The 21978-nt window shown below is 42.4% G+C and overlaps 1 protein-coding gene across 4 annotated transcripts in view; it reads right to left on the reverse strand.

The window, feature by feature from the left end:
• HHAT (hedgehog acyltransferase) overlaps window positions 1-13282 on the reverse strand; it is a 251362-nt gene extending 238080 nt beyond the window's left edge. For 3 of the 4 annotated variants that reach the window (XM_074322217.1, XM_074322215.1, XM_074322218.1), the window contains exons 1-2: window positions 12619-12748; window positions 420-552 (exon numbers count right to left, since the gene is read on the reverse strand). In XM_074322217.1, the coding sequence (XP_074178318.1) occupies window positions 420-510 (91 nt within the window). In that variant the 5' untranslated portion in view covers window positions 511-552; window positions 12619-12748. Of the gene's footprint in view, window positions 1-419; window positions 553-12618; window positions 12749-13078 lie in introns of those variants that run through there. The other variant, XM_074322216.1, reaches the window with a different exon arrangement.
• Window positions 13283-21978: the final 8696 nt, after the last annotated feature.

The raw sequence follows: 21978 nt of genomic DNA on the forward strand, positions 1-21978 counted from the left end.
TGTAGACTCGGTGACGGTTCCTCTTCGGAATACACACAAAAGCACTAAAGACAACAGGACAGAAGATGAAAGGAGTCTGGGCCTCCAACACCATGAACTGCCTCCATGTGTCTGTGAGGAATGATGGTAAGAGAGAAATTTAAGAGGTGACTGCAAATTATGAACGCGAATCCCCACCATGGCCCTCAACAGCCATTGAATCAAACCTCCTATTACAGAAGACCAGCCACAGCTCGGATCCAGGATCAGAGTGGAAAACTCCATTGACTCAGGCCACTGATTCAAACTGCCCACGATGAGGGCAAAGCAAAGTGGTGCCCAAGTCATCCAAGCCCACGAGATCTTCCTGAATCTTCTGCCTCTGAGCACTCCCTCTCACCTTGTTTTCTGGATACAAATTCAGAAACGTTGTGACTTACCTCTGGAGACTTTGTAAACTTCGCAGAAAGAATAGAAGTGAAAGCCTAGTGAAGCAAGCAGGTAAAAAGACAGTTCCCACCGGGCCAGCATTGCTTCTTGTGACAAAAGGTCCCGAAGCCCAAGTTGAAGTTTCTAGAAACAGAAATAAAAACATTAAGCCATGGACATGACACCAGAGACAGCATCTTATCGCCAGCAGTAAACTCACTCTCCCAAGAGGATACAGATATAATCCGAGTGAATCCTCCTGCTGCCAGTTGCCACACACACACACACACACACACACACACACACACACACACACGCACAACCTGCCCACCTGCCTGGGGTGAGCAGGTCTTTCCCTCTGGGCTCCTACAGCCCCCCCACCTGCTTCCCATCACAGTGTACACCAGTTCTATCCTCACTGCCTGACACACGTCTGCCCCGGTGGAGCAGACCTTCAGGGAGCAGGGACAATGACCTCTGCGTCCCCAGAACCTTGCCCAGGGCATGTGATATAGCAAAAAGGGACTGCAAGTCGCTCCATGAATAAAAAACGGCTTCAAAAGCCTGAACAAAAGAAAAGCACAAATCACCTCCAACCTCTTCTAAGCCATCAGCCTCACCCTCTTTGTTCTCCCCTTCAAATGTCATCCTGTAGTTGTTCATTAGAATGGATTAATGAAAACTGCTCTGTCTTCCATCTTGTGTGCACTTCTGCAATGGGAGCTCATGATACAACCCAGGCAACTGTGGCAGACACTGCCAGTTACTCACCCTGCAATATTCAGTCTCCCTTCTTACACAGTAATTGAATTTTTATCTGAATACATGGATGCTGAGCTCAACTCTACAGTGTGGCCAAGCGTGGACATTTGACTCTGGCTATGAGGCTGTGGTCATCTCCTTCCCACTGGGCGGAGCTGGAACAGCCACCTTGGACCAAAAGCCACATGGAAACATGCTAGAGGCACCTCAGTCCTGACTCCATGTACCACCTCCAGCACTGCCCTGGTTCACTTTATCTGGTCTGTTACATGAAAGAGAAATGTGCTTCTAGGTTGTGTAAGCCTCTGCGATTCTAGATCTCTCTGGTAAGGCAGCCAAATCTACATTCTATGTGAAAGAGCAGGTGATGGACAGTTAGGTCCTAAAACTCTGCAAATTAAACGATCAGTGCCCAAGTAACAAAGGGCTAGCTAAATGTAACCCTTTCTTACCACCCTCATTGATTTATTTCAACCTCTCAGATATCTCAATGTAGATGTCAAATTAAAGAGCAAACTTTGAAGCCCCAAACACTTCTAATATGTCACAGGAATGCCAAAAATCAGAACTCACACATTATCTCATTTTATTTTCACAAAAGCCCAGTGAAGTAGGTGGGGCAAGGGAAGTAGGCATTTTACAGATGACGAAAGTGAAACACATGAGGTCACGCAGTCAGAAATAACTGAGCCAGGGTGCAAATCCACATCTTGGGACCACCAGGCCCCCACCCCTTCCCTCAGCCACAGCCAGACTCATTAATACCAGTTCAAGGAGATGTTGGCCCAGAATCTGCCACAAACTCCTTTCTTCAGGCTAAAGGGAGACAGAACAGGAAGGGATATAAACTTTAGCTTTCATAAAATATGAGGTCAGAAGTCAGTGGTCCTCCAACCAGAGAGCCCTAAAAGTCAGTTTGGTCTGGATTTCTCCTGCAACCTGAGATCCAAAAGCAGACACCCGCGCTTTCAATCACAAGCCCTCTTATTCCTGGTACTTCAACAACGCCTTCTCAGGTTCCCCTGCCATTTTTCAGAACCATTTCTAGCTTCATACATTTCTAATCACTTTATTTTTAAATACCTGGTATTGCCTAGATTATCTTAAAATTTCTTTCTGGAGGCGGATGGGTGGCTCAGGTTAGAGCGTGAGCTCTGGGCAACAGGGCTGCCAGTTCGATTCCCGCATGGGCCAGCGAGCTGCGCCCTCTGCAACTAGAATGAAGTCAATGAACTGCCACTCAGCTCCCAGGTGGCCAGATGGCTCAGGTGGTTGGAGCGCCGGCTCTCAACTACAGGGTTGCTGGTTCGACTCCTCGACTCCCGCAAGGGATGGTGGGCTGCGCCCCCTGCAACTAACTACAGCAACTGGACCTGGAGCTGAACTGCGCCCTCCATAACTAAGATTGAAAGGACAATAACTTGATTTGGAAAAGTCCCGGAAGTACACACTGTTCCCCAATAAAGTCCTGTTCCCCTTCCCCAATAAAATCTACAAATAAAAAAAAATTCTTTCTGGAATTTTGTAGAAATATGGTAGTTTTCCCCTCAGTGGGAAGTTAACTTTAACCTCTGGGTTTTATAATATCTCTCCTTTCAAAGGAGGTCGCTCTTATATTAGGTGTCCTCCTCACTTAATTAAGAATCTGTGATTTGGGGCCGGCCCGGTGGCTCAGGTGGTTGGCACTCCATGCTCCTGACTCTGAAGGCTGTCGGTTCGATTCCCACATGAGCCAGTGGGCTCTCAACCACAAGGTTGCCAGTTCAATGCCTCGAGTCCCACAAGGGATGGTGGGCAGCGCCCCCTGCAACTAAGATTGAACACAGCACCTTGAGCTGAGCTGCTGCTGAGCTCCCGAATGGCTCAGTTGTTTGGAGTGCAGGCTCTCAATCACAAGGCTGCCAGTTCGACTCCCGCAAGGGTTGGTGGGCTGTGCCCCCTGCAACTAGAAAACCAGCAACTGGACCTGGAGCTGATCTGCGCCCTCCACAACTAAGACTGAAAGGACAACAACTTGAAGCTGAACGGCACCATCCACAACTAAGATAGAAAGGACAACAACTTGACTTGGAAAAAAGTCCTGGAAGTACACACTGTTCCCCAATAAAGTCCTGTTCCCCTTCCCCAATAAAAATCTTAAAAAAAAAAAAAGAAACAGAAACAGAAAAAAGAACAATTTCCCTTTAAAAAAAAAAAAAAGAATCTGTGATTAGCAAAGAGCTGAACCCCTAAAAATAAAATGTGAACATAATCTTGGAGACTAAAAGAGTGGGTCACCTTCCTTATAGGGTTGTTGAATGGGTGAAATGTAAAATGCTTACCCAGGGCCTGGCAAAGAGTAAGTACTCAATAAATATTAGCTGCAATCTGCCGGTAGCACCAGTGAATGAATTGAATTTTCTTCCCGAATTGATGAAATGTAACTGATCTTCTGTGGGAGGTGGTCACCTTACCTTCTGCTAATCCTCCTGCAGCAGGCGGCGTCCCCAGAGCTCTCGCTAATGTCTCACTCCTCTTGCTCTCCCCACCCCCAACCCAAGACCACCCAGACAGCAAACAGACTGTCTGTGAGGGCCACCTGGAGCGCTTTCAGCCTGGCATCGCTTCCTCACCACCTCTTTCTTTATCCCCAAATGAATTCTATGCAGTACTCTCACTTTTCTCAGTCCCTCACTCATAGTTCCAGGAACGCCACCTCAAAACACTACCACCCAAACACCCTCATGCCTTTTAACAGACCTTTTTTTCCTTATACCTCCTCTTTTCAACTCTTGCCCACTTATCTAAAAAATTTCCTCCCCTTGAGGTTTTTTTTTTTTTTTTTTTTCTGTGATTTTCAGCTGTGCATTGAGGAAGCAAGTCTGAGTAGATATATTTTAAAAGACTTAATGACATAACGGTATCCAAGAAAAGGAAAGTTGTACATTTGTGAATATAATTAGAACTTTTTAAAAATGCCCAAACCCATAAAGGGTCCCAAAAACTCTCAGAAAATTCTCAAGTTTCTATTTCTCATTCTTGAAATAAGCACGCTCTTCTTGAAGCGTCAGCTATCATGATGAAATCAAAGCGGTCCTTACTAAAACGTGTAAGTAATGCTTTGTTTCTATTTTTCATGCATAGACTCAGTCCTGCAGAAATATTACCAGCTAAGTGGGCATCAGTGAGACCACCTAGAAACTAATCACCATTTATAACATATTTCTATAGGAAATAGCCAACCTGCAGCAACACAGTCTATTTGTAAGTAAGAGTCCACCTGGCCAATCTACATCCATGAGGTTGCACCACTGAAGGTGCGAGTTGAGGAAGGTTGCTGGATGGGGAAGAGACGTGTCTGAGACCACTTCCGCTCAGTGGGAATCCTGGTCAGGACTGTGAAGAAACAATGTGGACAGGGTAGGTGAAGGAACAGTAGGGGCCAAGTAGCAGAGGGTTTTAAACAGAAATGAGGACAAGTTTGGATCTGATTTCCTGAAGAAACCTCAGGTTTGTGAGCCAGTACAATTAACTATTTGAGTGAAGCTTCTGAAGAAGCCCTTCAACACTGTGGAATAGTCTAGAGGCAGGGAGGTCAGCAATTTAGGCCCTCGGTAGCAAGTGGAGAGAAAGTGCTAGAATCAAGCAAAGCCAATGAGGAAAAATTAAGTTGTACCGCCTGGAAACAAACTAGTCGGGAAGGCAGTAGGATTGTTTAAAAAAAAAAAAAAAAAAAAAACAGGTGGGGTGAGGTAAAGAACAAAAATCCAGCAACTCCAAAGCTGCAAGAATACAGTCTCTCAAAGCTAAATATTATTGACAAGAATGAGAAATTCGAAGCAGGCAAAGACAAAGTGAAAATGCACTTTGATATTGGATGTTGGAAGGAAATCATAGCAAAGGTTTCCCTGGGATCGAAGTCAGACTGGAAGAACAAGGGACTTTGTGTCCATATTGGGTCTAGAGCCCAAAGCTAGGTATTTCAAAAATGTATTTATCTGGGACTCCAGAACTCAAGAGGCCCACAAAATAAAATCTTAGGCATAAAATGGCAAGAGTGCCTCAGCTCCCAGAGCGTTTTCTATACTGAAGTGACTTCCATTTACCTAGTAATTTAACACTCCACCCACTTCCAAAGATGACATCCTCACCAGGAGAGCCGTTAGCTCTTTCAGGAATCAGAAACCTGCTCAGGAAGAAGGAGCAATCTACCCAAGCACACGGAGGAGCCAGCGATGAAGGAAAAACCAGAACCCGAGTTCCCAACTCCCACTCTCTATAGGCAGAAATCCTGTTCCTCAATTTCGGCAGAAAAGTACAGCTCACTGTGCCAAAGCCTGAAATTCACATAAACGTAACTGCTGTAAGATGCTTTCCCCACAGCAAACTCCACTATCATTTCAAAAGTGCTTCATCTTTATTTTTGATGCGTGCAACAAACGGATTCGAACATTTCCATTTTAAATTGTTTCTGCTCCTCCATCTTGGTATCTAGCACTACATGGGCTGTCACCACATACCCGCATCCACCAGCACGTGGAAACGGTGCTGTCAGCTTTAAGTCAACGAGACTTCTGACAGCAGCATCGCTTCTACCAACTGTTGCTCAGTGCCCTAAACTGAAATGTCCCTCTACTGGGTTTTCTTATGTTTTAGTAACTTCTGTACTGTTAAGTACTATTGGCAGATTACCTATCCTGAGAAAGCACTTTACAAGCATTCTCTCATTTAATCTTCACAACAACTCTTGGAGGTTGGTCATTCTGGTAGCCTCATTTAACACAACAGAAAACCGAGGCCCACAAAGGTCAAGGTGCCTGCCCCATACTCACACAGCTAGTCAGCGGTGGAGCTCAGACTCAAACCCACCAAGTCTAACTCAAGAGCCCTCCCCTTCTTACAGAATGCCCCAGATTCATTTTTGTCCCCACATCTATGGTGAAATCAATCCATCAGGAAAGCTAGAAAGTAATGTAAGCTACACAAATGCGAAAGAATTGCTTAAGTTATGTATAATTTAGATACTCCCTAAGAAGCAAAGAAAATTTGAAAATCAACTAAATGTAATCACAATACACATGAAACATCTAACTCATACAATCCTTAAAAGATTTACTGAAGATGTCAAACTAAACCAAACCAATTTAGCTCTGACATAAGAGGGGAAAGTCAGCAATTACATAGAGATAAGAGCTGAGTAACACTGAAATAGTTCTAAATTTAGGAACAAATGAGCACTCTGGAAACCACAAAGTAATAAAAGCAAAGGAGCACAGGCCCGCTGAAATGACAGCGGTTCTGGAGAAAATGAAATAGTAGGGCAATATTCTATCACATTTGAAAACACTGGTATGAGACTTCTGCTCTTTTCCAGGGTCCAATTTAATGAAACAGAAACCTATTTCGCAGAATATAAATCACATGACTCTTGCTAGAAAATGCAAGTCTGGACTCATCGCGTCCTCCAACATCAGAGTTTCTTCCAAACCCTGTTAAGAGCCTTATAAAGAGTCTTATTCGTCTACCCACATACACTAAGGGGAAACACTTCTCCAAACCCAGAAAGGCTTCACCAACACAGAGGAATGATTAGATAGACTGAAGGAGGTCTGCAGGACTGAGCGAAAAGTTGAATTACAGAATATTTTAGAAGACATCCCATTATTTCCAAATATGCACCAAAATGTCATGTTATCAGTTATGTATCACTGCATAGTTAGCCATCCCAACACACAGTGGCTTAAAACAACAAAGATCTGTACTTTCTCAAGACTGTGGGGGATGGCAATCTGGATGGTTCTTCTGCTGATCTCACCTGGCGTCACACATAGTGACTAAATCACTGTGTGGCTCAAAGGAGGCTGGAGGGACCAAAATGACCTCACGCACCTCTGACATTTCGTGCTAGCTGTCAGCTAGGTGCCTTGTTTCTCCTTCACGTGGGCACTCAGCCTCCAGCAGGCTCCCCTTCACAGCATGGTGGCTTCAGGGTTTCAAAAAGAACAAAGGCAAGGGGTGCAAGGTCACGTAAGGACCAGGCTTCAGGACTCACAGACTATTTGTTGGTCAAACAAGGCAAAAGGCCAACCCAGATTCAAGGGGAAGGAGAGAATAGGTTCCATCTCTTTATGGGAAGAGCAGCAAAGGCTCCTTATAAAGGGGTGTGGACATGGCCCACCACACCAATATGTCCGAGTTCCTAATAAGTAAAATCTGAAAAGTTAGTGGGAAAACTGCATTTCACAATGGAGCTTTAGTATATAAAATGTTAAAAGGTTAAGGGGGGTGGGGAGAGACAATGAAAAAAATAATTATGCTCTCAAATCAGAATTTCAAAATCAATAGGGACCTTACTGTCATCTGGCTAATCTCCAGCCCCTTTGGGAATTCCTTTTACAATAATCTACTTGACCATTTCCAGTAAAATAACAAGGGAAGGAAACTGCTTCTAAGCAGCGCTGATTTTGTTATTCTGTTTTTTTTCTTAAACTAAGTCAAAATCTGCCCCGCTATTTCGAAAAAACCTTCTGCTACTAGTCCTTTGCACCCTCTAACTAAAGCCATGGATATAGGATAATGTGATGGAGTGAGAATGCCAAAGTTTGAATCCAAGCTTTGCTACTTTCTAGCTGTGCACCCTAGGACAAGTTGCATAACCTCTCTGTGCCTCGATTTCCTTATCTGTAAAACAAGAATACAGCAATTCTCAGAGGGTTGCTGTGAAAATTAAATGAGTTTACAAAGTGATAGAACAGTGTCTTGGGCATAGTAAGCTACGAAATGCTTATTCTTGTTGTTTTTAATATTATTGCTATTATATTAAAATGGCTTAATTATTCCTTCCAACAACACTCCTTCAAATATTTAACGATAATTAATGCTACCCATTCCTTTCCAAGCCCTCTTCAGGGACAAACATCCATGATTCCTTCAACCATTTCTCCAATGATTTGGTTCCCAGAACCTTTACCATTCGGTCAGCTGTAGGTACCTAGAGCTTAACCCAAAACTCCAGATGAGACAGTGAGAGTAGGATAAGACCATCACTTCTCTTTTTTCAGAAATTATACTTCAAATAATGAAATCTTAGACTGGTTTCTTCATTCAACAAATATCCATGAGCTCCTAGTGAGAATCAGAATCTGTGCTATTTGTGAAGATTAAAAATAAAAATCCCATCTGGAAGATCGCTCAATCATGGCTCCCCAGATTAGGGGCATCTGAATGAACCAAATATTTTATAATATTTTAAGTAAAGTTTGTGTTAAAATATACTAAGGGGAAAAAATGTAAGGCTTCCAAAAAGCGGACCCACTCCAGTAATTACCACTCATAAGAAATTAAATGCCTCAGAATTCCTTTCTGTCCTTTTTATAACTCCACTAAAGGTAACCACTAGCCTGGCGTCTATCACGCTAGTTTAATTTTGCCCATTTTTGAACTTCACGTAAATGGAATCACACAGCACTTATTCTATTGTATCCACCTAGTTTTTTGTTGTTCAGAATTATGTTCGTGAGGTTCATCCATGTTGTATGTGAGGCAATAATTTGTTCACTCTCATTACTGCGGAGTATTCCATTGTATGAACAATTGATTTATGCATGTAGCCATTCCACTACTGATGAACGTGTGGGTTGTTCCGACCTGACGCCATTATGAAAATACTGCTCTATGTTTTACATGTCTTTTGGTACCCATATATATGCCTTAGTATTGAGTGTTTACCTAAGAAGGGAGTAGCTGGGTCAAAGCAGATGTGTATGTCCATTTTAGTAAGTGATAGCACAAACAATTTCCAAAACGGTTATGCTAATTTTTATACCCATCAGCAACGTGTGAGAGTTCCAGTTCGTCCATATCCTAATGAGCTCTGAGCATTGACAGTCTCTTATTTTAGACATCCTGGTGAGTGTATACTATCCCATTGCAGTTTAATTTGCATTTCCCTAATAACTAATGAGGTTAACCACCTTATGTTTCTTAACAATTTGAAGAGATCCTCTTTTATGAAGAGACTTGCCATTTTTCTACTGGGCTGTCCATCTTTTTCTTAATGATTTGTGGAAGTTGTTTCCACCTTCTGGGTATGAGTTTTTTATTGGAGCTATGCATTGCAAATATCTACACCCAATTCTGTAGCTTGCCTTCTCACTCTCTTTACAGAATCTTTACGTCAACAGAAGTTCTTACCAATATTTCCCCTTATAATTAATGCTTTTTGTGTCCCATTCAATAAACCTCTGACTGTACCTAGGTCATAAAGATATTTTACTTTGCTTTCTTCCAGAAGAAGCTTTATTGTTTTAGCTCTCGCATTGAGCTGTATGATGTATCTTGATTACTTTTGTATGTGGAATGAGGCAGATGATCAAGATACATTTTGCCCATGTGGATATCCAATTGGCTCATCATCATTTACTGAAAAGGCTACCCTTTCTCCACTGCATTGCAATGTCACGTGTTTCATAAATCAAGAGACCACACATGTGTGAGCCTGTTTATGGATTCTCTATCCAGTCCTATGGTCTGTCTAGCGTGCCAATACCACACAGACACACTACAGATTAATCTAGAAGCCTAAGTCATCCAACTTTGCTCTCTTTCTTAGACTGTCTAGAATTTCCAAATAAATTTTAGAATTGGTTTACCAACAATTATTGTAAAAAAAAATCTGCTTAGATTTTGATAGGAACTGTACTCATCTATACATTTATTTGTAGAGCAATGACACACGCTCCATTTTTTTAAATGTTTAATTTGTCTAAATAATGTTTTAGCTTGCAGAAAGTTTTTATCATGAATGGGTGTTGAATTTTATCAAATAATTTTTCTCCTTTATTCTGTGCATGTGGTTGAATTACAATCATTAATTTTCTATGTTAGACAAAGTTTACATTCCTGGAATAAGTCCAACTTGATGATGGTTTAGTATCTTTTTTATAGATATTATACTTGATTTACCAACACATCGTTTTAAGACTTTTGCATCATTTTTTGTGACAGTTTGGCCTATAATCTTCTTGTAATGTCCTGATGAAGTCTTAGCAATGAGGTTATGTTGGCCGCATTAAAGCAGCCAGGGAGGGTTCCCTTTTTCTCTGCTTTTCATTTTTTCAAAAGTTTGTAATAGTTCACTAGTGAAGCCATCTGGCCCTGGAAATTTTGCTGCGGAAAGGTTTTTCACTACAAATTTAATTTCTTTAATAGATATAGAACTATTCTGATGTTCTACTTCTTATGTTTTAGGTAAGGTATTATATTTTAAAACCTGTCCATTTCATATGCATTTTCAAATGTATTACCATAAAATTGTTCATACCATCTTAAAATCTTTTCAATATATGTGGGATATGTAGTGATAATTCCTTTTTCTTCCCTAAAACTGGTAGTACCATACACCATTAAGATTCCATTAAAAAAAAGGCTGTCAGGTACTGTGTGACACACATGTACTATCATAGGAATATTCTCCAGCAGAATTACCCACAGAAGGAGCAGAGCAGGCCGGGAATGTAAACAATCCAGCAATTCCCTCTCAACAGCTTTTATCACCAGAAACAACTATGAACTTGAGCGAAGGAAACACTAATGGAGGGAGAAGGAAACAGCTATTAGTAATGGACTAGGGTGGCCAGTAAGTACTCAGAAGAAAAACAACCACAAGCAGGGTATGTGACCTAAGATACCCTCCAAACTGTCCATAGGGAGAATTCGGGGGCCCGTGAACTTAACATTTTTTCTCTCATACAGCTTTATCTACAGGAACCTCTTATTAAAATTCAGGATTTCATTTGGTTATAAATGTGGACAAAAAAAACAAACTACTAAGAGCAATTCTGGTGACACTGTTAACCAGGAATAGTCAAACATGCTTTCATACAGCAGTACAGCTATTACAAACCCTGCAAAATATCACTTATATGGGCATCACTACTTGAAATTGAGTTATTTGATACAGCACTGAACCTTGTTTCTTAATGCATTAATAAAGAAATACATAAAATACTCTATTACAATTTTTTTTCACTCTATTTTGATAACTTTGTTTCCATATAATTTGTAACTCTATGTGTTTTTTGATGCATTTTTAAATTGGCTTCCCCAGACTCAAAAGAGGTCCATGTCGTGTCCACAGCAAAAAGGCAAAGAAACGCCCCACCCCCAAAAGAAACAAGGATTTCATCCAAACCAGGGAATTCCAATGCAACTGCAGTGGAAGCTGGAGACACACAGCTGAGTAAGGCCCACCCTGGCTAGTTCCTGGTGTTACCTGCTAGATGTTACCAACACCTAGCCACCCAGCAAAATGACTGCTGTCTCCAGAGATTTGGCCTTCACCCTAAGTTAGCCTTTATAACCTTCTTCCCAAGGAAGGAACAAAGTAAAAAGTAGATGCAGCACAGGCTTTGATCCAGAAACAGGAGCATCCCCAATAGTCCGGGGCTTTGGCACCTCCTCTAAGGCTTTCTTTATTCTACCTATCCTTCCCAGTTCTGTAAGGTTTAGGAATAATGGATTTAAAGCACCTGACAAGCACATCACCCCATTATTATTAGAATCTTTCAGGCCAGAACTAACTGTCCTTACCAAACACTTAATCACAGTTAGGGACTGCCACAAGAAGGAGGGAGAAAAAGTTATAAGAAAGATGAAATATCAAGAATGGATGGAAGGAGAAAAAAATACTTATTTTTCCCATTCCAGTATAAAAAGCACCACCTACTCAGTGAAGCCTTCCCTCTGAGCTCGTGTTCCCATAGCGCGCATCACATTGGAGTAAACCGCCTAGCTCTGAATGAATGAGATACAAAACAGAAAGGAACAGCAACAGTGAGTCCCACCCCCAGATAATGCAAACCACCGAGGATGCCAGCCCACTAGCTTGGCGGCCCTGATCCAAGAGACAGGAACCAAGGAAGCAGCACATTTCTTAACACCAATGCCATCCTAGTACCTCTCCCGCTCTCTTTGGTGGGAATTGCGGGAAGAAGGGCCTTCCCACAAAAAGACCAGTGCCACCTAAAGGCTAAATGTAGAAGAAAAGAGGGAAACTGAGTTCGGAGAGTAAAAAGCAAACGTCTCTAAGTTTGGGGGTCACTGGAGCCGCAGCAGTAAGACGGCGCACTTCTAATACTGCCAAGGGGACCAGCGTCCGCGATTCCCCGCGACAGGGCAGAAAATGGGGGACGAAGCCAAGGAAAGGGGACGCGGGCAGGGGCACGCGTGCATTCCGGCCGGCAGGAAACCAGCCTTGGCCGCCGCGCAGGGTCACGGCCCCCAGCGCCTTTGTCTCCACCGCAGGACCAGGCGTTGCTCCGTCCCGCCCTCGGGCGCGCACGCAGGAGCCGGGGTAGGAAACGGAAAGAAGTCTTGTGCATTTCATTTTGTCAACCTTGTCAACCGAAGCAAAAAAGAAAAAAGTCACCTAAAACGTCCCCGGGACCCGCTACGGTCCCAGCTACCCACCTCCGGGCTGTCCCGGGCGGCGGCGGCGGCGTTCACGCGCGCCCGGGGTTCCCAACACCCCTCTCCGCACTTCCGAGTCCGGCGGCGGCGGCTGCAGCGGCGAGCCGACCGGGGAAGCCGCCCTCTCTCCTCCGCGTGGCCGGTGAAGGAGCAGCCCCGCGCGCGTGCTCGGAGCGCGTCCCCGCCGCCGTGCCCGCGCGGCCCTGCGGTCGGTGGCCGGGCGCGGAAGCAGGCGGTGCTCGCGAGCCGTGGCCAGCAGGCCGCCCGCCCCGGGGGCCCACGAGAGGGCGTTCTGCCTCTCCGACCCCGAGTGCCCGGCGTGGTCCGGCTGGGGCTTCAGGCCTCGCTCACCCGTGGGGTCCAGTTCCTGCGCGATCTCTCCCTGCCAACGGGTTTGGGAGCGGAAGTCACCTGAAACTCCAGGTGAACTCTAAATCCCACCCCAGGGGTCCCCACGTACATTTAGTAGGTGAAAGGAGGTAGCTTGATGGGGTGGAAAGAAGGCGGGCTTTGCAGCCCTGGTTGCCCCCGGAGCATGCTGCGTGAACTTGGCCCCAGTGTGCCTGCCTCCCGCTCCTCCTCAGTAAGCGGAAATAAGCTGCCCTGCTCTCCTCGCGAATTACAGTGAAGAGCAGATGGGATGAACTTGAGGAACTGGAAAACGACTTACAAAGATTATCACCAGTGCAAAATGTACACCAATGGTTTTGAATGCGTTGTACGAGAGTGCAGATCTGACGCTGCCTCCACGGGACACGGCTGGGTCCTTGACTTTATGCCGAGTGCTGTCAGGGGCCTCCAAGGCCACACCTCCCAGAGCTCCACCGGCTTACCTAAACGGGAATTACCTGGGCTCTTAACACCACAGGCATCCGGATCTCTCTTCCAACAAAGAAATCAGACTTCCAGGGGAGGGCTGTCTCAGGTGGGTCTAGGAGCAGGGCAATGTCCACAACACCGCCTTACGCAGCAGGAAAACACAGAGGCTGTGCTCCAAGAAGTTTGATCTAGCACTCTTTGAAATAGTCCAGGAGATTCTTTCAATGGTTGCAAAATTCTCTGGGAAACCAGTCTATAAACTCTCTGAGAAGTAGAACTCTTTTCATTCAGCTCTCTGTTTTACACCCCCAACACCTTGTACAGGATGATGTTCAGAAAGTAGGTGTTAATAAACTCCCCAAGTAGTGGTGCTGGATTTAGCAAATAAAAATACCGGATGCCCAATTAAAATTGAATTTCAGATGAACAACAAATAGGCCTAACTACATAGTACACGTCAGCAACAACATAACTTTTGTTTTCAAATATTTTCGATCTGTGGTTGGTTGAATCCAAGTATATATACTACATTTTTATCCATTCATCCAATGGACACGGGCTGCTTCTACCTTTTGGCTGTTAGGAATAATGCTGCTAGGAACCTGGGTATACAAAAATCTCTTCGAGACTCTGCTTCCAATTCTTTTGAGTATAAACCCAAAAGTGGAATTGCTGGGTCATGTATTAATACTATTTTTTTTATTTGTTGAGGATCTGCCATACTGTTTTCCATAGCAGCTGCATCATTTTAAATTCCCACCAACAGTACACAAGAATTCCAATTTCTCCACAATCTTACCAAGCTTATTATTTGGGGTTTTGTTTGGTTGGTTTTTTGATAGTAGCCATCCTAGCAGGTTTGAGGTGATATCTCATTGTGGTTTTATTTGCATTTTTCTAATAGTTAGTGATGTTGACCATCTTTTCATGTACTTGCTGACTATTTACATATCTTCTTTGGAGAAATGTCTATTCAAATCCTCTGCTCATTTTTAAATCAGGTTGTCTTTTTGTTGTTGAGTTGTAGTTCTTTATATATTCTAGAAATTAACCCCTTATCAGATATATGATTTGCAAATATTTTTCCCCTTCTGTGGGTTGCCCTTTCACTCGTGTCCTTTGATACACAGACGTTTTTAATTTTGATAAAGTCCAATTTATCTGTTTTTTCCTTTGTTGCTTGTGTTTTGGTGTCACTTCAAGATCATTGCCAAATCCGGTGTTGAGCTCTTTCCCTATTTTTCTTCAAAGACCTTTATAGAGTTAGTTCTTAAGTTTAGGTGTTTGACACATTTTGAGTTAATTTTATATAGGGTGTAAGGTAAGGGTTCAAATTCACTCTTTTGCATGTGGATATCCAGTTTTCCCAAAACCGTTTGTCAAAACGCATAGACATCTTTTAAAGGCCAGAGTTTGGAGTGGAAGGGGTGGATGATGTGAGGCTCAGGTGCTCTTGAAAGTAAGAGGTAAGATAATGGGAGAAAACCAATGTTAGAGTCTAAACACCACGAGAAAAGCTGGGGGTTTGTTTTGGTGGGGGAGGGGAAGAAATGGAGAGGCTTTCCCCCCTCTCTTTCCTGCTTCACATATAGGCAGAAATGTCTGGCCTTCTAAGGCCTGTGTTTGTCTTAGAGCAGAAGTATCAGGCCTCGGGGAATCCCTGACTTGGAGCCAGACTGCCAGGCCCAGGGCCAGACAGCCAGAGCTGCCTTGCCTTGGAAGGCTTGTGTTCTGACCCTACAAGTAAAACCAGAGAGAATCCTCTGTGGAGTTGAGAATCAAACCAAGGCTAGAGTAAACGGAGCAAAATTGATGATAATTGAGGTTTAAAAGAGGAAACCAATTTGTGCCTTGATATTGTATTTCTCTAAAAGCAAAAAATGAAAATTAGTATGTAAATGTGGGTGATTAATGGTCAGTGACTCTTCCTACCATTGTTTTAACCCTAAATCATTAATCAGGCACCTGCCCTGGGCATGTTTTTTCTCTGATCCTCTCAGTTAGTGGGGCCTGAGTGTCCCAGCAGGGCCTCCTGTCCAGACAGGCAGCCTGAGCACCTGGTAGCTACTCTCCATCCTGCAGGACGGGTGTTTTGGAAGGATTAACTAGGCCAACTCGTCTTTGTAAATTCAACGATGACTCAGTCATAGAAATTACACTCATTGAACGGAGGCACAAATGGCTGTTAAGACTTAATTGATAAAGACTTAACGACAAAGGAGTAAATTTCTAATTATGAAATTTCAGGCACAGGCAATAATGGGGAGCTATTCAGAAGAATTCAAGAGCCTTCACAACTCTCACCACCTGGCATAGGCGCTCATCTGCTCCACTTAAGAGGATGTAGGCCCTGGTCTGTGGTGACTCTCAGCAGTCAGTCATCTTTGAACTAGCATTTGTCCATCATGTACTTTACACACAGCACAAAATTGAATGCTGGGGGAGTTTTTATTAAGTGGGGGGAAAAAAGACTTTTCTTGCAGAAAGTTGCAGTATAGCTGGGGATTTACCAACTCTATGCAAAACAACTAGGACATAATATGCACATTTCAAGTAATATAGTTCAAACTACCCATAAGTTCTTGTTGTGCGGGAGACCCTGCTTGCTCCACCATTTGTAGTGCGAGGCGGCCTGCGGGGCTTCTGCTCCTGCTCCCCACATAAGAACGCAGGATATGGCTAAGCCAAAAAGGAACACCCACGGAGCCATCGGTAGGGGAGTCATACCTCTATCGTCTCACTGGCAGCACTATAGTCTCACTGGAGGCTGGAGTCACACGACCTGCAACCTGCTGTCCACTTCTCTGCCTGCCAACCAACCCACTCGACTGGACTGTCGACTCCTGACTCAACTCACCAACCAGTGCAGCCGCAGCAGTTATATCAGGGGCTAATTGGCTAATGGGTCACAACCAGACTTAATTTTTGGTTACAGCTGATGGTCAATTAGACACAGTTGACGGCCATCTACTACCTGAGCCAGCACCTTTCACGTGAGGCCGAGAGCCTGGAAACTGCACTCCTGGCTCTGTCCCCACAGGGCTAAAGAACAGAGTCATGTCAGTAGCCTAAATTATGCAGAGCACAAGTCAGTGTCACTTCCTCCAAGAAGCCTTCCCTGACCACCCTGGCAAAATTAACCCCTATCCAGTCACTTCTTAATTCCATTCCATTATTCATTTATATATTTTCTATAGCTCTACCACTCTCCAAACTTCTCATATTTGTTTGCATTATTTATTATCTATGTCAGCATTATTCAATCTACTTGCAAGACACAATGCATTAGTAAATTGTGAAATAAGCTAATGGGTCACAACCAGACTTAATTTTTTAAACAAAAAGTAGAATAGAGGAGACTAGAGAATGGGATAAGAGGATAGGATAGGACAGGATAGGACAGAACAGAGTAGAATAGAAAAGAAAATACGAGAACACATCACTGGATGTTTATTAAGAATTTTGAATGTTGTTGGAAATACTGCATCTAATTGCTATGAATAGAATTAAGAGAGCTAATGGAAGGCTATGACGAATATCAGTAGAGTAATACAAATCATTCTATCTTCTGCTAATAAACATCTCATTTGGTTTTCTGACATGTGAATATGACCATCACTGTTACAGGACAATTAATAGATTCTATATTTTATGTTAACTTTAATCGTATTTCATTATAAAGCATCTTTCTAAAAGGACCTTATCAAGTAAGCTATGTTCCAGGTTTGCATCAAGTATGGGTTTAATTACATTATCATGCATTTCATTTCCCTTTAGTGGGATTTCTCCTTACTATTAGAAAAGATGAAGTGAAAATTAGAGGAATGCCCAAGTTCAAGCTCCAGATATCTAGATCTGTAAATAGAGAAAATGTAGAGAAAAATATTGTCCCTAAGAGTCAGTTTCAACTTCATTTAGAATGAGGTGCATTCTAAAAAGAAAAAAGAATACGTGACTTTATAAGGCGGATTATCTAAAATATTTTTTCTGCGTGTAAAATCCAATCGAAGTAGCAAACCCCAATATATTATTTGTAATGACACCTTCAAAACTAACAGGACACTTAGAAACACAGCATACTGGACTTGTCAACAGCCTGTCAAACATTTTTAAATGAAAACAAAAGTCAAAAAATTATTACTCAATGTCTTACTTGCTCTACAGACTGTTAATGAGATTTAGTTGCATATGGTTCAGCAAAAGAGAAAATGGCTCACACAGATGTTGAAAAATTACTCTTCTAACATGAATAGATATAATGCACATAATTTTTAAGGCTAAATCAGCTGATAAAGTTTACAACTCTTTGGGATAATACTAATTCTAGTCAAGTCTGCACTACTGCAGAACCTTCCAAAGCCATGCTTCTCATGTGGTTAAAAACCAGTAAAGAGCTTGAGATCCATCCCAAAAAGAACAGGGATATTATAAGTTATTCACTCTTCTAGTTTATGCAAGATGACAAGGAGTGTGTGTGTGTGTGTGTGTGTGTGTGTGTGTGTGTGTGTGCGCGCGCGCGTGTGTGGTTTAACTTCACACGCACTGGATCAGATATACTTACAAAGCTGGAAACAATGTATCATTGGTGAACATTAAACTGGAAAAATAAAAGAGGAATTAAGAGTAATGGAGACAGCAGATATGGCTAGAAAACATAACAAAACTATTAAAATATTGTTAAAAGCTACTAATAATAACACTTGTGCTTAGAAATCAGCACCAATAGGAATTCTACTTGGCATCTCTAGAAATAATTCTGCTGTATCTCATAGCAATGTTAAAAAACAAAAACAAACAAACAAAAAAATCATGGTGAAGGTTGTTAAATTTATTAAAGAGAGATAATTGAATATCCAAAATATTGATGTGTTTTGTTCAGAATGGAGCTAACCAGACCCTCCTGATGAAGCATACTGACGTTCACGGATTGTCCTGGGTGAACCTAAGGGAAAGTATTGAGCAGAGTGAATAAACTCCGAAATGACAGTCACATTTTTCTAGCTGAGAAACAATGTCCTTCGGCAAGCAATCTCATTGTCAAAGATGATGTCTGGGATTTAAAATGAGCATATTTAACTGATGATATTGATAATTTTAATAAACTTAAATTTATAACTTCAGGGAGAAAACAACAATAAAATTCAGCAAGTCAAATATATCCAGAATTCCAAAAGGCATTTCATTATGGCAAGTTAGGACTTAACAGCAATCACCCTAGTTCCTATTGTTCTCAATATTCTTGCAACATATTAAAAGGACATTAGTAAAAACAGGAACTGAAATAAATTTAGGAATATTGTTACATTTCACTTCTCAATTTACAACTTGTAATCAATGTTTTCCAGGGGAAAATTTTCAGATGAAAAAACAATTTTCTTTTTGAAACTCTGAATCAGTAATTGACCTAAACGTGATGTCCAAAAGAGGGAAATGAATTCTTGCAGCTTAATTCTTTGTTTGAAAAGAATGATCACAAAACGATAACTTCATCATTGTTTTAGAGAAAGATTAACAAAGAATTTCCATTGCAAGGTAAAAAGAATGCATTGATCTTATTATCATTCACAAAAACCTATTTGTATGAACCAGGATTTTCAACCTTTAAAACTGATTAAAACAAGGGAGAAAGTCTCATGGGTTTATGCATGAAGTATTGTCCTTCTGCGTTCTGGACTGGAATCAAATGAGAAGCAGACAAGCACACCCTGTACACTAAGTAACATCTTGCCTAATTCTGGTTTTTGAATTGCTTATTTGAGAATTTTGTTAAGCTTTATTCAAATATGAATGAGATTAGGAATTAATAATAATAATCGTTAATCGTTTTGTTTTTAGTGTTTTTATCCATAGTAAGAGTAAGTGCTGTCGCACAAAACGTTTGATCCTGTTGTGTGGAGCAGGAGAGGGGGAGGGGGAATGTCCTCCACCGCTGTGAAAAAAACATTTCTTATTAAGGGTTGTAATTTAAAAGAAGTTTGAAAAGCACCGGTCAGTGTCTGCCCCTCCCCCCAAACCAGCCCCTATAGAATGTAAACTCCAAAAGGGCAAGAGTTTGATCCATCTTGTTTACCACCCAGTCTCCAGTAGCATGTAGAATAATGCCTCATACAGAGTCAATAAATATTTGCTGAACAAATGCACTAACCAAATTGGAAGGGAAAAAATCAATAGTTTGTAGTTATCTTTTGTTTCTGTTATGTGTGTTATCTAGGCATCTTTTTCCCTTTTATAGATGTGGGTTTTAGAAAAGATAAAGAGAAGTTACTACAGGCATTTCCTATAAGCACCTGCAGGTTGCTAAGAACCAGGAAGGACTCTTGATGCCTGGGAGGCTGAGAGAAGATTGTAGGTGACCTCAAGTTCTAGGGCATAGGGAGACCTGACTGGGGAGTGACTGAGAACAGCAGGTCGAATTGCAACCATGCAATAAGACCATCACTTTTCAAACTTAGTAGAAAGCAGCTGTGCCTTTGACAAGGCTGGTGATCTCTTTGGGAGCTGAAAGAGATAGTCTAATCCTCCTCCCTCATTTTGTAGAGGTAAAGTAAGCACAGAGGAGGAAACGGACATGAGAGATTTGGAGGGAGGGGACAGAGTCAAATTTAGGTTAGCCTTTGTTTCCTTGTTATAAAATGCGGATAATATTTGTAGCTGTCATAGAGACGTTATGAGGATTAACTGACGTAATAAACGTGAGATGCTAAGCACAGTGCCTAACCCATAATATGCACTCAATCATTGTTAACTATTACTGTTACCAATAGAACGTGTAAGATTTGGAAATATTAACTGAGATTTTATTTCTTTGTGCTTCTTTATACCCACTAGGCTTTCCTCTACCATTCTGTCATACGCTATACACATTGTTCTCAGACAGAAAATAGATAAAGCTGAGAATAAAAGTTTGTTGAATGTCTGAATGGATTTATTTTAATCTCATAGTAGAGACAACATCTTGAAAGTCTTTTTTTATTCTGAAAGCTGTCCATTTTGAGAGAAAAAAACAGACAAGTGTGGAACTGTTTTCTGATTTTTGGTATGGGGCCCACTATTCACCCAATGAACCAAGCCCCAGGGGCAGTGGACCATAGAAACCCACTACGAGGCCAGTGTTTTTCAAACTGTGAGTTGAGACCTATCCTTGGATCATAAAATTGATGTAGTGGGTTAAAACCAGCATTAAAAGTAATGAAATGGATGAAATATAAAATAGAATCCATTGCAAGGAGTAATAGTAAATATTGTTTTGTGAAGCTATTATTTCACTTGTGTTGTGCACACGTACTCAGCCATGCTGTGAAATGTGTTTTCTATTGTAGTCACAGTCAGTGACTTTTGTACCTCACTGGGGAGGCCACAGCGGAGGGCAAGTGTGTCTCTCCTCTCAGAATGTTCCAGGGAGAAGGACAGCTCCTGGGAGAATTGTCACATCCAGAATGCTGTTGGAAGAGCACAGCAGCCATCATCTTGGGTCACCACACAGAGCTGCGGGCACACTGGCAAGGTGTGGAAAGATCTGAAAAGTGTCTGTGGCCACCAAGACGGGTGTGTAAGATGTGCTGAACTAGCCAAACAGAGCTAACGGAGCTGGAGTCTGGACCATGAGGATGTAGGCAAGAGAAGGTGATGGTGAAAACTTGGACCTCAGGCATTGATGCTGGCTCAGGACAATGGGACCTCATGGGAAGAGTTGCCCATTAGTGGAAGTTGGTGTGGACAGAGGATGCTGATGGGCTGGACAGTGCTTCCCTCCCCAAACCAGGGAGATGCATAAGCTCCACCCCCCAGACACATGTCTTCTGCAGCTTCAGAGACTGAAAAATGCAGAGGGCATAAAGAGACGGAAACTCTTGAATCGCTACCCCAAAGAGAACACATTTTGATCCTATTTTCAAACAGAATTGTCTAAGTTTATCTTGAATTAGGACGGCTACATTTTCTGCTGCCGAGCAGATGTTACAGATGGAGTTGCTAGTCTGCGGTCAGTTCTAGGAAAACAAAGTTACATCCTTAACACCAGGGGCTGGGACTGGATAAAATATCAAGCCAGATACGGTATGATCAGCGAGGCCTTTGGATTTGTCAATGAGCAAGTCATGAGCAGTCTCTAAAAGGGCGGTTTCCATGGAAAGAGAAAAACAGAAGCCAGATGGGGATAGAGTAAGGACGGAGTGGTCAGGGTCACCTGCTGTTTGGACACGCTGGCAAGGTGAGCGGGTGTGGAGAAGCGTGAACGGCAGGCCTGAGGGCAAGTTCTGTTTGAGTGGAGAAACCTACGAATTTATAGGCAGATTGTAGGCATCTGAAACGGGCTTACACAGAGCTATCCTGGGTAAAGTTCGGATCTAGGGCCAAAGATAATCTCCAAGGTGGTACAGATCTGATACACTTTTATTCAGACGAAAACTGATAAAATTAGCAAAGGAAAGGTGAGGTCACACGACGGTACCATTCACCGTGGTTCCTGCAGGCTGGGGTATGAAATTGGGGGAAGATGTTAGTAATGATGTGTGTCTGATGAGTGCAGATCTTTTACTTCTG

Source organism: Rhinolophus sinicus, linkage group LG17 (genome assembly GCF_036562045.2).
Source record: "Rhinolophus sinicus isolate RSC01 linkage group LG17, ASM3656204v1, whole genome shotgun sequence".
NCBI lineage: Eukaryota > Metazoa > Chordata > Mammalia > Chiroptera > Rhinolophidae > Rhinolophus > Rhinolophus sinicus.